This window comes from Podarcis gaigeae, assembly GCF_964106915.1.
Source record: "Podarcis gaigeae genome assembly, chromosome: 3".
NCBI classification, from domain to species: Eukaryota; Metazoa; Chordata; class Lepidosauria; order Squamata; family Lacertidae; genus Podarcis; species Podarcis gaigeae.
In genome coordinates this window covers 29,895,888-29,914,541 of record NC_139680.1, presented here as the reverse complement: position 1 = coordinate 29,914,541, position 18,654 = coordinate 29,895,888, and the positions used below count along the sequence as shown (strand labels likewise).

Below are 18,654 nucleotides of genomic sequence, written 5' to 3'. Positions count from 1 at the left end.
TACTGATCCTTGACTTGCAGTAGATGCATTGTGACAGAAATATGACTTCAGGGCAAGGAAACCCTGGAGAGCTGCTTCCAGATAACACAGAATACACAATGGTGAGCATGATGGGCTAGTGATATAAGGCAGCTTTCTGAAACTGGGAGAACAGGAAGTAGGAGCAGAAATAAAGAGTCAATGGTGTATTGGATATCTGCAATTGATCTTCCTTGCTTCCTGTTATGTACTGAGTTGAATAGGATCCAAAATGCAGCAGTCTGATTGGTCCTAGGACAATAGGATCCAAAATGCAGCAGTCTGATTGGTCCTAGAACAATGCAGCAGTATGATTGGTCTGCAGGCGCCACCCAATCCAGCTCCAGATGGAAGTGAATCCACAACCTGATTGGCCTACAGGAGAATTCCGGAATTAGCCAATCACGTGCAGCCCATTGTGTAAATAATGTATATAAAGCAGATACTTTGGGGGAACATTCATTCCTCCTCACCACTATGAGCTGAATAAAGAGCATGAAATCCACTCTCGACTCACTGCCCTTTTTGCATCTAAGGATTCGTCCACACTTCCCCTTGTCCCGTGCCTAAAAAGTACGGGTTCAAGCAGTTTTGCATTTGCTCAGCAGCTTTCCCTGGAAAACATGTTGATTCATTGGTGCTTTTCATACAACAACTCTCAATTCCATAGAAGGAATGCATAGATTAGGATTGCATTGAACTGACCTAACGAGCCAATCCGTGGCAGCCCTGGTGGGGGCATGGCCATTTACTTAGCCTGGCCAACCACTCTACACAGCATCAAGTCCGCCGAGAGCATCACTCACCCTTCCCCTCCTTTCATTGATTACTGCTCTAACCGTTTCTTTTCAGCTAGCCGGGCTTTGCTGTGGTCTTCTGACAGTTGCCGTATTCGGAGCCGGGAAGGGATTTCCCCCTCTCTGCAGGTTTTGTCTTCCCCATAGCACTAGTCACAACTTTGGCGACTTAGGCCTTGGGCAGAATCCTATAGTTTTTCGTCCCTGCAGCGGTGTTAACAGGGTACCCTGTCAGAGGGGTCTGGAGGGAAGTCTCTGTCCAAAGAGCCAAGTGCATAGAGCTTCCCTCAGCATTTGGGGGCCAACCACGTAAACCTGCGTTTTGCAATGGACCCACCCCCCCAAAAGACCCTGTCATGTCTCAGTCCTCCAGCGGGGTGGCTGAGAGGAATACCCGACCAATGCCTATGCCAAAGCTTCCTACAACTGAAAGTTGTGGCTGTTTAAATCCCAGACAGTTGTTGTGTCCATTCATTTTTACCACTCAGCAGTTAGACACACCAGGAGTGGGGCGGGACTCTGCGGCTGGGCACGCTATCAGCATCACCTGAAATCACCCTTAGCTTTTCTTCTTCCTCAACCCTCTGTGCAATTAGCTTGCAGCTGTTAATCAACATCCGGGGGGGGGGGGGCATTCATTTATTGCATTCATTTAGCATAGTTATTTTCCACACTTCACCAAAGGCCCAGCGCGGTGTGAGTTGCAACGCGTCAAGAAGCAATAAGACTGAATAGACAGTAAACGGTTAAAATAGCAACCAACTGATAAATTTGTATGCAGAAAGTAAACAAGCTTTGCACATTCCCCCAAGGCCTGGATTAAAAGAGACACCATGAAAATGAACTGCAGTGGTGATGAAAAGAAAAGAAAAGGGTTTATTTAATAGCGTTTGAAACTACAGCGGGTGCAATCCTACTGCAGAAGTTGACACAAAGCAACTCATGGAATTAAAAGAAGCAGTGCTGCAGTCAAAGAAAAGGGCTTTGTAGTTGTATCACACAAGTGTTTGTGTGTGTGTTTGCCAGGTTTTAAGATGTGAAAGGAATCTTAGGCACTTTGTCCTTTAGCTATATTGATTCCTCAAGCAGAAAGAAAATTCCAAGTTTACGACCAAGTACATCCTGCATTTCTTTCCACGTATCTACAATCTGTTCCGAACGGCTTCTGAGAAGTGGGAGGTGGCTCCTCCGGGCCAATCAAAGCACACCACAACTTTGCTGGCTTGTTTAAAACAAAATAACACAACCCACTGAGTGGCCTCTGCCAACTGCAGTTACATACTTCATTCTTCCATGTCCCCTTACACAGATATGCTGACTGGCTGCCTTGCCTCCCTGGTGTAAATAGGTTTTCAAAACCACTTCAGGCCAGGAGAAAGTTAATACATAACAATCCAAGCAGAGAGGCAAACTGTGTTAAGGAAAGCAAACATCAGAAGGCAAGATAAAGGAACTTTCAGGCTGCACCAAGTTGAACTCAGTTCCATTGAACTCAGTGGGTTCCACTGAACTCAGCAGGCCTTTTTCTCCTGGTCAGCACATAGAATAGAAAAATAGAATTGTTGAGTTTGAAGGGACCGTGAGGGTCATCAAGTCCAGCCCCCTGCAATGCAGGAATCACAACTAAAGCATCCATGGCAGAGGGCTGTCCAATCTCTGCTTTAAAATCTCCAAGGAAGGAGAGTCCACCACCTTAGGAGGGAGCCCATTCCACTGTCAAACCTTACCATCAGAAAGTTCTTCCTCACATTAAGTTGAAATCTCCTTTCTTGTAATTTGAAGCCATTGGTTCGGGCTTCGGAGAAGGAGAAAACATTGGTTTGGGTTTCAGAGGAGGAGAAAACAAGCTTGTTTCATCTTCCATGTACAAGTCATCTTTTGTAATATCGTGCCCCCCAAATGAGTCTTCTAAATTATGGGTCTTCTCAATTTTACACCCCCTAGATTGGTTGCCCTATGCAGGGGAACAACCCACACCACCCTAAATCTGCCGCTGCCCTGTGTCAACCCTTTAGATCAGTGTTTCCCAACCTTGTGCCTCCAGCTGTTTTTGAACTACAACTCCCATCATCCCTGACTAGCAAGACCAGTGGCAAGGGATGATGGGAATTGTAGTCCAAAAACAGCTGGAGGCACAAGGTTGGGAAACACTGCTTTAGATATTTGAAGGTGGCTATCGTATTTCCTCTCAGTTTCCTCTTTTCCATAAAGATGGCCCTGAATTTCCCTGGCAAACCACTCAGTCATCTATAATTGTTCCATAGCTAATATGTTCACATTTCTTATCAGATGATGTAGTCCGGATATTATGTTGTCATTAACAGGGGCCCCACTCAATCACCTTCAAACTTACATGACATGCATGGTTCTCTTCCTGCTTTTGATTGTCTGGGTTTGATACTGTTTTTATAGTTTGGTTTTGAAACGTGTATCTCGGGACACATGGACTTTTTGTGTGTGGAGGGGTGTGTGTGTGTGTGTGTGAGAGAGAGAGAGAGAGAGAGATTTTGAGAATTTCAGTCAGAACTTGAACAGAGCATTACCGAACACTGTTAGGTTCTAGACAAAATACTGAAAGAGCAGCACCTAGTGACAGAATGTGGGGTTTACAAATGGGAGCATTGGCCTTCTGAAGTGAGAAAGACCAAGAACAAATACTGGACCACCACCCCTCCTAATACTATAGCTGACATCCTAAGCCAGGAGTGGGGAACCTGCGACCCTCCAAATGTTGAATTCCAACTCTCATCTGCCCCAGCCAGCATTGTCCATGGTCAGAGCAGTTGGAAGCTGTACTCCTACAACATCCCAGTTTGGGGGGAGAGGGAGGGGGAATGAATTTGAATAAGTAAAAGGAGCTGGCTATGTTTAGCCTAGGAAAGAGTCGACACATATTGTCAGTCTCAACCTCCTTCTAAATTGCCAAGTCAACACATATTGTCAACCTCAACTCATTCTAAATTGCCATCAACACGCACCTATTCTTACTCAATGAGATCCAGAGGGACGGGGAGGGGATGGTCATCTGCCATCACGTTACAACTAACAACAAAAGTAGCAAGTGTCAACAAAAGTAGCAAAGGTTTTAGCGAACGGGATATCACGTCAGGAGTGAGCTTCCTGGCTGCACTCAACTCATCCTTCAGATTAAAGTTACAGGGGTACCTCGGGTTACATACGCTTCAGGTTACATACGCTTCAGGTTACAGACTCCGCTAACCCAGAAATAGTACCTCGGGTTAAGAACTTTGCTTAAGGATGAGAACAGAAATTGTGCTACAGCAGCGCGACGGCAACAGCAAGCCCCATTAGCTAAAGTGGTGCTTCAGGTTAAAAACAGTTTCAGGTTAAGTACGGACCTCCGGAACGAATTAAGTACTTAACCTGAGGTACCACTGTAACTGCAAGATCTACATCAGAAGGCTTAGTTTGGTCAGAAGTGAATACACATTTCTTGAGTTAATGCAAAATACATTACTTCTGGTAGATGAGCCTGCCATAGTCGCTAGATGTTCGTGATCATTTGTGTCCCAGGCTTTTTAGACTCATCTACCCATGTACTATCTGGAACCAAAGGGGTGTGTTGGTTGCCAGATGTGAAATATACATATTGGCATTGTTTTCCACAAGGCCAAGGGGGAATCTGCCCTTAAGAGAGCCGCTTTGAGATTGGGAAATCTTAATCAGCAGTTTTACTAGCCAACTGCAGAGCTCTCTAAGGCATGAAGGGTTGGGGAGTCATCCATGCATGTAACATGACACCTGAGAGTCGTAAAGCAATTACACTGAGACGTCCACTTGATCCTGAGCGATAATGCCTTAAATGTACAGTTAGTCCCCTTGCAATGAGTCAGAGAAGCAGTCAGGTGACATACTGGCATGGGGTAGCTCTGGTTACAAGGAGAGTGAACTAATCTTTTTTTCTTTCCTAAGGTCAAATCCTTTTTTAAAAAAGCACTCGGGTGTTACCAAGCATTTACAATTGTTTTTGCTCATTAGCTAAAAATAGACAAAATCTCTTCAGGGAGACAAAATGACCCACTGATGCCTCAACATTTATCAGAAGAAACAGGGCCAGCCCAGCCTAATAGGCAGCGCTGGTGGTTGTCTGAGGCGTCAGAATTTAAGAGCCACTGATGAACGGAGGGTGTGCCCATGCACTGCTCCAGAATCTTGGGACAAAAGGGGAAAGATTGTCTACACACATATACATACATACACACAATTCCCAACTAGAGCCACCTTCCCATGATCTAGACACTTACAAAGCAAAGGGTGCAGTCAAGAACATCTTTAGTGAGGTGCATATTTAGCATATCTTTGCATATTTGGGTTTGTGAGCATACTATGTTCCCTTGCTAAAGCTGTTCCTGACTGCAACACCTTAAGTGAGGAGACACAGTACACTCACAACCCTGTACAAAGTATGAAGAGAGCAGCAAAATACATTTTCACCTAGGCCAACCATATATTTTGAGCCAGGGATTCCCAACACCATGCCTGTGGACCCACATGAATCCACAGAGACCTTCCCTGGCAACCAGGGTAGTGCCCTGCTGAAATTAGGCTTTTTGCCAATAAAAGAAATTGCAGGATGTGTGTGGTGCCAACAACAGTTTATTTCATTTTCAAATGTGCCCACAGGCCCAAAGAGGTTGGGAATCCCTGAGGTAACCCTGAACAGAAGTCCTCTTAAGTCAGGCCTACACAAGTTATGACCCACACTGGCTTGATGCCTGTATTGGGCCAGATGTGATCTTGGCAACCTCTTTGTTTTTTGAAGTCCAAATCAGGCAACGAAAACAAGCAAGTTTGTCAATGGTGGATTTCCACAGACAGCTGGCACTGGGTTGCTTTCAGCTAGGTGGATCATGCATGATGCAGGCCCCTCTTAAGTGAATTTCAGTGCACCAGTCTTCTGTTAGCAATGTATTATCTGAGCCTGGAAGGTAAAATTAGACTTCCCAACGGTAAACACTTGGGACCAGGCACAAAACCAATTTTGGCAAGGGCGGGTGGCACTCACTGAGGGGCCTGCAGCACGCCCAAGCCATGCGTCTCTGGCACCCACAGGCTTCATGCTGTCAGCCCACTGCCTCCCCCCCCATAGGGCGACTGAGGCCCCGCAGTGTGCCCCATCCCTATGGGTGCCACGCACCCTGTCCTGTCCCTCCCTATGGGCACCATGCACCCAGTCTCATCTCTATGGGTGCCATGCGCTCCATCCCTATGGGCACCGCACACCCCATGACGTCCCTATGAGCGCTGTGTGCCCTGTCCCTATGGGTGCTGCATGCCCTGCCCCACCCCTATGGGTGGTTCGCCCTGCCCCTATGGGTGGTTCACCCCAGGTGCCCGAGAGGCTTCCCCCACCACTGGGCAAGGGGCACATGTGATGCAATATGGGTGCATTCCCTCCTGGGTGGTTCCTGAGAGCAAAGCCTTTAAAGCAGTGATGGCCAAACTTGGCCCTCCAGCTGTTTTGGGACTACAATTCCCATCATCCCTGACCACTGGTCCTGTTAGCAAGGGACAGCACTGGAGACAACATGTAGACCCATGCATACTTCTTAGGGCTTTGACTTCTGTGCCACCATTTTGTATATTCTACGCAAAACATTAAGAGAATGATCATGTGCACCTTTACTTGGAAATGAGTTCCACTGGACTCCATGGGACTTACTTCTGAATAGACATGCATAGGATTGCACTTTAATGTTATAGTTTTGTGCACCTTTACCCAGAGGTGCACAATCAAGGGGGATTAAACCTCATGTGATACGTTCTATTACTTAACACTCTTACCTATGTGCCTCCACCTTAGATTTTTCCTGATGAGCTCACTCATTTCCCCCCAATACTGATTTCTTGTTGATCTTCCGATTTTCTTGGAATGAAGGCTCACTGAACTCAGTGAGAATTACTTCTGAGTAAACATGCGTAGAACAGGGCTGCAAGACTATTATTTTGCTTGGAATTGTTGAGTGATGTGAAATATCTAAGATAAATAGTTCACCCCACCCCCCACCCCTTCTGACCTATTACCCATTGAGAATGCATCATTGGAATTGAACGAGAAACTTGATCCGGCATCGCTTCTGCAGCATCATGAAATATTGGTACAGCATGTCTGCCAAACATCTATTAATAAACAGCTTTTTTGCCTCTTCCACGGGGCAACGCCACAGCCATTCAAGCCCTCCTCACGCCTCCTTTGATACTTGGTGGAATTTCAGGGAATTGATCACAATGATATACCTGGTGATTTATGAAATGTATGGTGTTATGGATGGCCCCTGGTTCAGGTTCTGGCCTTATTCGCACCTACAGTGGTACCTAAGTACTTAATTCATTCCGGACATCCGTTCTTAACCTGAAACTGTTCTTAACCTGAAGCACCACTTTAGCTAATGGGGCCTCCTGCTGCCGCCGCGCTGCTGGAGCACGATTTCTGTTCTCATCCTGAAGCAAAGTTCTTAACCTGAAGCACTATTTCTGGGTTAGCGGAGTCTGTAACCTGAAGCGTATGTAACCTGAGGTACCACTGTACTTTGAAATGCATACTATGGGGATCAATGGAACTTAGGACAACATGACTCTCAGTCTGTGGCTTTGCATATATGCAGAGGGCCCCAGTATCCATGCAGCTGTGAGGTTGCTTTTCAGTGGCGCATTCCCAGCATTAACATCCCTCCAATGTGCATGGTGAGAAGTACCATCTATTTTTTTATAAAAATAATAATAATCTTGCAAGCTTTGATGGTGCTTCTCACCATACAGGTTGGAGGGCTGGCTTGGGTGTCCAAATGGCACTCTTCACTGTAAGTGTTCTGATACACTCCTTCTCACTGAAGCTGCACAAGTTTGCTTCGATGCATCAGTGTGGTGGCAGTTTTCCACCCTTTCCTAAAGGATAGGTGCAAGCAGGGCTTCCCCACCCCCACCAGCCAGAACTCAGTTCCAGAACCTCTCAGGTGGGCGTCATTGCCATTCTAAGAGAACAAGGGAGAGGTGTTCATGGTGAGTTCTGGCACCTCTTTGTTTTTTTAGAAAAATAGCAAGTGTTGATCCAACCCAACCATCCTTATTTTCCTGCATCTCTATAGAGAGCACAACAATTTGCTGAAGCCTTGGGCCAAGTATCTGCAATCTCAATAAATGGCTCAGCATTCCACCCACACTCAGCACAGCAATATTCTGAGAGAGAAATAATTTATGATTTGAATCTAAATCAGGTTACAACAAGCCAGCTTACCGGCATTTTTTGAGAAACAGAGATCACTGGAGAATGCCTTGTGGTGCCATCTCAGAGTCTGAATAGATCAGGCTGTTCTCTTCTAAGATAGTTGGGTGCCTTCTAGGCAGAACAAACCAAACTAAAGCTCCACCTTAAGGTGGCTGAGATGTCCCCCTTCAAAGCCTTATCCCAGATTATTCCAATGCCCATTGTCTCACTGAAGCTTCCAACCACAGCTTCAAACCCAAAATGAACTCCAGGGCAATTACACTTGCAAACAAACAGGACACCACGTGGCTCGCATGAAATGTGGGCTGCTGCAGACATGGCATAAAAAGCATATCTTCAGGCTTTGTAACATCAAAGCTGGACTTCAGCCACAACACAAGCTGAGAATCCCTGGAAGCCTTATGAGGGAAAGGATGAGAGCTTTCAAAACTAGTTAACCCTCCTCTCTCTCATCCAGTGTCCTTTCACTCATTTATTATCATTTGCAGTGTTCTGCTCTGTGGACTGGGGCTTGTGGCTGTATCAGCCTTTGGACGTATACCATTTCTGTTCGTGTTAGGCACAAAAGAAAGAGGCAATGAATGGATTCAAATTACAAGAAAGGAGATTCCAACTAAACATCAGGAAGAGCTGTTTGACAGTGGAACGGGCTCCCTCAGGAGATGGTGCACTCTCATTTCCTTGGAGTTTTGAAAGCGGAAGTTGGCTGGCCATCTGTCATGCATGATCTTGTTGAGATTCCTGCATTGCAGGCGGTTGGACTAGACAACCCTCAGGGTCTTTCAACCCTACATCCAATTCAACATGCATAAACATTACTAGATCATAAAACATTACTAGATAGTTTTGACAGCTGTAAACATTCAGACTCCTGTGTGTGTGCTGTAATCATCTGCCGTTGTTGTGATACCACATAGCCAGGTCAAGTGTGGCAAAGGCAGCATGGACCATTCATAGGAGGATGTCATGATCTTCTCAGCCTACTTCAGGATGCGTTGTAGTTTGTGACTGAGATTCTAAGAAGCATACACAAACACACCTTGTTCACTCGACTGCTTACCTCACAATCCCACCACAAATGCTTTCGTCATGTTTGTCTGCAAGACTTTCAAAGGCTTTAGAGTCTGAGTGCTTGTTAGTGTGGGACCTCTGCAGGTATATCTTGGGCTGTCTCCTCGAACATTAATCTCCCAGTATGCTGAGATTAACACCCAAGGTTCTTCTCCAGGTGTCCCCAGCATTTGGAATAAAAGAAGAAAAAGGGAGGGTGGCTAAGGTGATGTCCTTTGCAGCTATGGCACCTCAGCTATGGAGTGCTCTCCCTAGGGAGATTTGTCTGTGCTCACTTTGATGTCATGTTCATGCCAAATAGGGATGAGGAAATTCATGCATTTTGGTTTCTCTCAGCTTTTTTCTTTTCCAAATGTTAGGTTCATTTCTCTACATGTCCACATCAGTTTGTGATTCCTTTCGTGTGCATGCCTTCCCCAAAAAATGTCTTCAAGAAAATCCATCAGGACTTCAATGCAAATTTCTCCTAATACACACATTCTTGCATGCAATTTCCCCTAATATACACCATTTTGCAAAGCAAGTTTCCCGAATATAAAGTGTTTTTCCATGTCTTTTTCAGCGATCTATGCATTCATGTGCACAATCGAACCAAGTATATGCATTTTTGTAAAAATTCCCTGACTGGGGAACTGCATTGCAAAATTCGGAGAGGTGCAAATTTCAAATGATTCAGTTCTCTTATTGTTTTGGAAAGGGCGAATCAGGGAAGTTGATTTATAAATGTTTCACAATATCACTACATACTGCTATGACCTGTGTTCTAGGGCACTGTGGGAAATTTAAAACAATATGTGACATCCCAGACCCCACTGCTCCTACCAGATAAACCCATGGGCAGTGTCAGCACCAGGCCCTGCTTAGGCTTTGCAGTCCCAGCCGTTGCCTGCAGTTTCTAGATGTTGACAAGAGTTCTCCATTGTAGCATATCTGCTAACATTCTGACAAACAAATCAAGGCAGACACAGACAAGAGGCTGAGTTCATAAAGAAGATTTCTGCTACGTAACACCCTGTGTAAAACTAGCACGAAAACAGCGGATTCTGCACAGCCAAATACAGAATGAAACGCAACTACAGATTCACTTAAGGCAAATTGGAGACTATGGCAAAGTGAGCTATGTCACCTCCTCTGAAAACAGCCAAAAATAGTACCAGCCTCTTCTCCCCTAACGCTGGCATGCAAAAAGAGATTGTTCAGGATCGGAAGTCAGGCTCTCTTGCACCCTGAGCGAGAACCTCTAGCAATCTCAAAGCCTTTAGCTCACCTAATGTCAGTCTCTAAAAATACAAATTCTCTGTAGGTAGTGATAAATCATGACGGAAAAAATAAATCGGGAAGGACAGCTGTACACCCTCCTGCTTTTCCTCTTCTTCCATTTGGTATTTATATTCTTAGGATCATATTCAACTTCTCACGTTTTTTTTCTACAGTTGCCGTAGGTAGCAAAGCAAATCTAGGAGTGGAGGGAATTCTATCCTAACCAGCATGCTTTAGGGAGAGCCATGTGCAGAAGAGAGCGGTCTGTGTTTCAGGCCACATATAATTATTCCGGAAGAAATCTGATAGGTCCATTCACTGAATGGTTATTGTCATAACTAATTCAGTAAGCTGACAACGTTGGCACAGTTAGCATTCTTGCTATTATTATTGCTCAATCACATAAATGGTATTAGATCAATCTCTTCCCCTCTCCCTCCCCCCAGTTAACTTTAAGATATCCAAGAATGTGCTCTTTAACACTGTTGTAAATCCATGTCTCCAAAATATCTTCATTTCAGCTTCCTGATATCTGAAATAGCACCCTTTGTGTACAATTTTGCTCAGTCTAGGAAGGCATGGACGGATTTCAGGCACCCACAGGTCCTCCTTAGTTTTGCTTTTCACTTGAACCCTAAGGACTGTCAACCAGAGCCAGATGCAAAATGGAGGATGGAGCGATGAGGGAATACAACATACTACTGCAGTTAAGGAACCTGGTGCCTCCAAGTTACATGTTCAGCCCAGGAATTTGTTTGCAGTACCAGAACTGTGTTCCAAGTCTCATCACATGCACAAATCCATGCTGGGTTTTCTCCCCAAGCTTCCTTCATCTCACCAAACTAATTTAAGGTGTGCGGGAGCCTTCTTGTAATTGCAATTGTTGAACAATTTGGAGAATTCTCACTGATCAAATGCAAATCATTCAGAGATGGATTCCCAATCTGCCTTATACCAGATCTAGAACGTGTGTGTGTGTGTGTGTGTGGTATTTTCAGTTCAGAGAAATGGGTTTTCTCTTCCACTTATATACCATGACTGCTCTGCCTTTAACTATGTCCCCCCCCCCTCTGATTTACAATGCTGTTTGTAAATAAGAGAGCCTGCTCCCACAAATTCCTAGTAGAGGATTTACTGATCCATCAGAATGGTTACGTTCGTCACAGTTGAAGCAACAGGAACTCAATACTGCATCACCTGTTATGGAGTCAACTGAAGGGACCTATGCTGAGGACTCTCGAGCAATTGCTTGGTTCCTGGAGGAGCAAGTTCAATTTCCAAAGCATGTCATCATGTTAACAGAAGAACATATCTCTTCCAGAAGACAGAACATGAGATTTTAGCTGGGTTGGTTTACTGTACTCTTCAGTGCCAACTTCCCCAATCGTGTCTTATAGAAGCACTTTTTACCCTTATCCGTAAACTGCAAATGTTGTTGTTGTTTTCTTTTATGTACCGGTAATCATTTTTCAAAAATGTGGGATTAGATCCAAACTTAGCTGTGAGCTAAAGAACTCCTTCTGACCACAGAAGGCTTTTGATCCAGTGGAACGATACCACTGTCAAAAAGGGGAAGAGGTTATTTTTACTGGATCTCCCTAACACTGTAGCCCCCTCCCTGCCCTGTTCTGGAGGTTTCCTCTATTTTCCAGAGCAGATTTTCAGAAGGGGGAAAAGGAATCCATAAATATCACCTGTCCAGCACCCCCACCCCAACTTCTGTTAGAGGAAGCATGGTCTAGAGATCTAAGCCATGGAAAATCAAATGACGATGATTTGAGAATGTGTCAGCCATGCAAAAATTCATACTGAAATAAGGCTGAGGCCGACAGGTGTCACAGTGATCACTACTCCTAAGTGTGGGGGCAGTCATTTACAACAAACAGTGAACAGAAGCCCATACTTCCTACTGTGTGGGTTGGATCAGCACAACGGAACTATTATAAATAACCTTTCAGCTCTCAGCTGTCCTATTCCCAAGAGATGCAAAGGCTATCTTTTGGAATGAAGAACTCTTTGCCATAGTTTAGGGTTGCCATATTTCAAAAAGTGAAAATCCAGACACAAAAAATGTTAGGTGGTTTCTTATTTTTGTTTTTTGCAAAATCTCAAAAAAATGAAGTTTTTGAGCTACTTTTAAGGAAATTTGCCAAAATCTACACTTCTGACTTGGGTTGCCATACGTCCAGATTTTCCCGGACTTTCAGTGATTTCTGCCTGGACACTGTTTCCGAAAGCCTAAACCCCACTATGTCAGGAAAATTCCAGAATATGTCATGAATGTTTAAAGTGGTAAAGGTAAAGGGACCCCTGACCATTAGGTCCAGTCGTGACCGACTCTGGGGTTGCGGCACTCATCTCGCTTTATTGGCCGAAGGACCCAGTGTATAGCTTCCGGGTCATGTGGCCAGCATGACTAAGCCGCTTCTGGCGAACCAGAGCAGTGCACAGAAACGCTGTTTACCTTCCCACCTATTTATCTACTTGCACTTTGATGTGCTTTTGAACTGCTAGGTTGGCAGGAGCAGGGACCGAGCAACAGGAGCTCACCCCATTGTGGGGATTCAAACTGCTGACCTTCTGATCGGCAAGTCCTAGGCTCTGTGGTTTAACCCACAGCACCACCCGCGTCCCTGTTTAAAGTGGTACAAAAGTGCTTAAATGCAAAGTCTAGACGGGGCCTTGGTTTAAAAGCTTGTGTTCTGTTGTTGTTGTTGTTGTTGTTGTTGTTGTTGTTGTATTTTTAGAAATAGTGGAAATGTCAGCTGGATTTTATCTCACACACCCTTCACCCCACTGCCACTACATTCACTAAAATGGGTCATCTCTAATTGGGATTCGGTATTTCTGCGTTATGCAGAACAGCCTTCCCCAGGCTGGTGCCCTCCAGATGTTGTTCAGACTCCAACACCCATTTGCCCCAGCCAGCACAACCAACAGTTGGGGAGGGGGCATAATCCAACAACAGCTGGAGGGTGCAGGGTTGGCAAAGATACAGAGGGACAGAGGAGTGGGTCTCTGTGTGTGAATTCTGTTAGGGTGGAGGAGAGAGAGAGAGGGAGGGAGAGGGAGAGGGAGAGGGAGAGAGTGCATGTTTTAGGGTCTAAAGACATGTTAAACCTAGAACATGAATCAGCCCAAGTCCACGGTGCCCTTTAACTGAACCTTGATATTATTTGACCAACCCAAATGCCTTTGCTGTTTTCCTGTGCCAGAATGGAAATGAAGAAACCAAGTGAGAGGCACAGGTGCTTAAACTGAGCTATGTTATTGTGCATCGGTCATTCCAAAGAAAAGCCCCATAGAAGTGAGATGAGTAAGCCTAACGCGCAAGCTTCTGACTCCACTGCTATTCATTTCAGTTGCAGAATAAGCATCTGTACCATTGGACACAGCTGTGCTTTAAAAGCTGGGCATGTCACTTTGTCATATGGGTGAAAATCCACTCCAGTTGTTGGTGTGCTGCTAAATATGACAGAACAGTGGTCATACGCAACCTGCTATTCACGTTTCTGATGTGTAGATCGTTCTATTTATGTATCTCTAACAGGGAAAAGATTATTTGTTTACCGGTAAATACTATCACATATCAAGCAGTTCTTCTCCCCCAGGCGCACTATAAATCCAAACAATATAAAAAATTGTCATTTTAAAATATCCTTCTTTCCCTAAACTTGGACAAGTTTGGACAGGTGGTGTTTTGTTTTGTTTTTTAAGGGGTGTAAAACTGCAATACGTAATTCAGTATCAGCTCAGGAGCTCATTACCAAAGTAGTTAAGTTCCTAAAGAATCAGAACACAAGGAGTCCAACCACAGGTAAAAGAGGACTATAGCTCTGGACAAAGTCAAACTTCTGAGTCTGGTATTTCTGGGGATCTCAAAGGTGAGACAATTCAGCAGATTGAACTTAATTCATTCCCAAATCCTAAACACTAATTTTTCTGTTAACTTGACCCTTATGTAGTCCATTATGTAAGCTAACACACTGTCTGCACAGAGGAGGAATGAGCAGGGACATTGCTGCCTTCCCCCTCCCCTTCCCCTGGCCTGACCTTTATATCCCCTCCACCTGTGAGTGGCAGGGAGTCTGGTTTGGTGCAATGCGCCTCCCTCTCCGAAATGAAATCTGGCTCTCCCACCTAAGAAAGAAGGCTGGCTGCAGGACTGTATACATTCCTTTGACTGTTTTATAAATGGTACATAGAAAGAAAGGAACACACTTCTCTGAGATGGAGAACGTCAACACTTATGATTACCTAGGAGCAGTCCTTTCTTCATCATCATCATTATATCATCATCATAATCATCATCATTTATATGCCGCCCATCCGGTTGGGTTGCCCCAGCCACTCTGGGTGGCTTCCAACAAATTATAAAACCACAGTAAAACATCAAACGTTAAAAAACTTTTAATGTGCAACCAACCGCTCTCCGAAGAGTTCGCCTTCTGTGTGAAGATGCTACACATCTTCTATGAGCAAAGAGAGCTGCAATGTTAACTTCCCAAATTAAGAGTACAAATATCACGAGGAAAGACCTTGCTGACCTTTAAATTTGTGATTCGGTATAAAGGCTAATCAATGCAGCATGTCTCTTACAGCGATGCCCTACTACAATCTACCCCACATAAAGTGTGAGGAAGGGCCATTTCAACAGCTGGGCTTGCCCCAAAGAATGACATCACAAACAAAACCAAGAGGAAACCTTAAAAAACAAAACAACTACACCCAACTATATTATCCCATCTTTACTCAGGAAACAAAAGAAGACAACCAAGTAAACAATCAGATTTTTTAAAAAAACAAAAACCTGGCTGAGGGGAATCGAACTTCAGCACACTATTCCTGAAACTCTAGATTAAAGACCTTACCCAAGACCAAGGTGACTCAGTGTCTTCAGATGACATCTTGAGATGGTCTCTTTCTTCCATTACCAGAGAAATATTCTTCCCAGTGGCTGTTAAAGCTTCTGTTGGAATTAAAAAATGCTGCCTTTAAGTAATGCGTTGTTGACAACAAAGATCCAGAGAAAGTAATTTCCCTGTGATCATGTTTGCTTGCGAATTTAGCCTGCTCAAGTTCTTGGAACCTCAGCCAGGACAAGAAACATGAGCTCTGTAAGCCGGTGCACACTCACTTCGCAACTGACGCCTCAAGTAGCCTTGTTAAGTCATAAGCCTCCTCGAAAAACGGAGGTGTTTATCTTCATCTTCTTTCTACATGCAGGGGGGAGAGCTTCCAGTAAGAGGCACCTCGGTTAGACCGTTCAGATAGTGACACTTCAACTAGGGGTGAGGAAGGGGTGCAAGCTTACATCACCCAGTTGGTGGCTTCTGTGCAGTGGCAGAAAACACTTCTGCTAGCATCAGGCCATGCATCTGGGTTCCCACACACAAAAACCCAGATCCCGCTGCCCACACTGCATGCTTCAGCACTGTGTCCCAAACTGTCCTGGAGTCTCCATACTCAGGAGAAGCTTTTCAGGGGCTGCACTGGATAGGGTCAGCAAAAAATAAAATAAAAAAATCGGCTGGCCACCTTTCACAAACAGAAACGCTTTCTGTTAGCCTAGATTCTCATACCAATGGGCCATAAGGTCCATTCAGGTGGTCTGTAGAAAGATTGACCCATTATTATTATTATTATTATTATTATTATTATTATTATTAGTCTAACAGAGATCAAGACCATTTTAGCCAGGGCCAGATGATCAAGCAGGCTAACAGAGCTCTGATATGGAGCCCATGATTTTCATAATACAGTATTTTGGCAGCCATCTCATCCCCCCTTTTTTGCTTCTCAGAAGGCTGATTTGGGGCCCGTGATTTTCATAATTCCTTTTGACAGGAATATTAGGGATAGTGAAGAAATTATTATCATCTTTGGCTACTGGGAAGAAATGGATAATTTGGGTCTCCATAATTCTCAGGTGTAGGGCACTTGTATCCAGATCATTTTCATGTGCTGGAAGAATCACATTTCTGTCCAGGCAGCCAAGTTCCTGTGAGAGATTTTTTTTCCTAAGCACATCTGGATATTTTTAGGCATAATCAGCATGATCTTGTAAGTTAAGCACTTCTCAGGCCTCCTGGTTTCATTGGTGCACACTGTGAAGCAGGCCTAACCCTACTTTTGTCCCTTTCTGTGGAGCTTTCCCCTTCCATTTTTTGCTGAAATGATGTAAGCAGGATTAGCAAAAGGATTCACAGGGACTCAGTTTTCTGTTGAACCTGTTTCGGAACAACTTTCCCCTCACAACTCCCAACACACACAATGGTGCCCAAAAACGAAGTAACATCCTATCATGTTCTGAAGCTGATCCTGCCCACGTGTCTCCCTTCTTACCAAGAACAACCCAGAAAAAAATAAGTAGCCCCCCCTCAAAAAAAGAGATAATGGTGGCTTACACACCTGGCACCAATATGGCAGATGAACCTGAGGCAAAGGGCCTTCGGTCTCTGAGGGGCCTGTTCACAGGTGCATAAATCCCTCAAAATCCCATTTGCTCTAATTCCTCCCACAGGCCTGTATAAAAAGCACCACCACAACTACAGCAATTGTAGAGATAACTAAACACCATAAATAGTTGTCTAAATGCCTGTGGCAAAGTTTATAAATGTCAATTCTCCAGGCACAATCCTGTAAAGTTTGGGGGGGGCAGTGCCACTCATAATATTAATGTGTGCTATTAGCTAGGGTTGCCATATTCCCAAAAGTGAAAATCCAGACCAAGTTGTTGAGCTTTTGTTGGGGAACGTCTCTCCCCTCACGTCCGCAAATATATATAGGCCTACTTGTCTGGGTTTTCCCCAGACATTTTGCCGATTCAGCGAAAATCAGCCCAGGCGCCATTTTGCTGCTCAATTCCCAGACATGTTAACTGAACTGAGAGGGTGCACACCCTCCATATTCAAGTCTCCAGTGCTCTAAGTTGTAAGGTGGAAGCTTCCCTCATATTTTTAAAATTATTATTCTTCATTAATACAAAATCAAAAATAAAAATGATCAAGAAAAACAGCAACCCCATAATCAAAGTTACAAAACATAGGAGCAATACCATGCCTATTTCCAAATGAAGAAAGCCGATAATGTAGAAAAACATTATCATGAAACACACACACACACACACACACACACACACACACTAGAATCTAGGCTGATAAGAAACAAGCAATGGGTCCTTCAGCTTAGCTACTAATTTCAGGAAGCCAAAGGCTGACCCTGTGAGATACAATCTGCTACTAGAGTTCCCTTGGAGCTCAAGGGCAGCATGTATGCAGACATTGGCCTCTCTTGGTTTGGGAGAAGGCGGCAGGAGCTCGTTCCAACCTCTCACTCTTTGCAAGAGCCTAGCATGTGCAGAATACTTCACTAACAGAGTGAATAATGTCACAATTGATTTGAGATCTGCCTTTGGGAGTATGCTTTGCATCCTTAAAAACTGCAATGATTTATCGCTGGGTCAAAGCTCTCGCAGCTGAAATGCCCACATTGTGACTCTGTTTTGCACCAATTCTGGTTAAATGTCCCAGTCCGTTCTGTCCTGATGCATCTCTTAAGTCAATCAAGTCAGCTCCATAATTATAACCCATGGAAACCAAATGCAGACTGGTGCACTAATCTTTATTGATACATCTGTTGTTCCATGTGTAAAGGATGTGAAATCTTTCCACCAGGTTATATAACTACTGTTACTATTTATAGTGAGCTGTTACAAGCTGATTCCCAGAGTCAGTGCTGAATAAATAAATAATGGTGACTGTATACACTTTGTGGAGTTCAGTATTTGACCACAATGCCCAAACAAGTTCAGCTTGATTTTGCTTTAAAAAACCACACCATATTATCCTAATTTGGCAATTACTCCACTAGTGGTGCAATCAAATTGGTTAGGGGTGAGTGAGAGAAATATTCAGAAGTACCAATTTTAGTGTGCACAGAGACTTAAAATTATTGCCTTCAAATTCAAGAGTAATCAAGATTTGGGAGTAGAGATGGAAAGGCCTGGAAAAAAAACAGAAAAATGGGGGGGGCAAGCAGGTTTTTTTTCCTTTTCCCCCCAAACCCTTTTGGGGAAAATCTGGGGTTTCCCCCCAATTTTTCTGGTTTCTTTTGAAAGGCTTCCCATCACTATTTGCGAGTCAAGGTTAAAGAAGCATTCAACTTCAAAAGCCAAAACTGAAAATGTTTATTAACTGAGTAACCAAACCAGACAAAAGACAAATCACATTACATAAGCTGATCAGGATGGGATCGAAAACA

The 18,654-nt window shown here is 44.2% G+C and overlaps 1 protein-coding gene across 5 annotated transcripts in view; it reads right to left on the bottom strand.

The window, feature by feature from the left end:
* Window positions 1-15,615, bottom strand: part of LPIN1 (lipin 1) — an 83,619-nt gene extending 68,004 nt beyond the window's left edge. For 2 of the 5 annotated variants that reach the window (XR_014561908.1, XM_083730142.1), the window contains exon 1: window positions 15,264-15,615. Coding sequence is in view for 2 of the 5 variants with exons in the window: in XM_083730142.1 (XP_083586268.1) it covers window positions 15,264-15,323 (60 nt within the window). In the remaining 3 variants the exon portion in view is untranslated. The remainder of the gene's footprint in view (window positions 1-15,263) is intronic. The other 3 variants (XM_083730144.1, XM_083730143.1, XM_083730149.1) reach the window with 3 other exon arrangements.
* Between the last annotated feature and the right edge of the window lie 3,039 nt (window positions 15,616-18,654).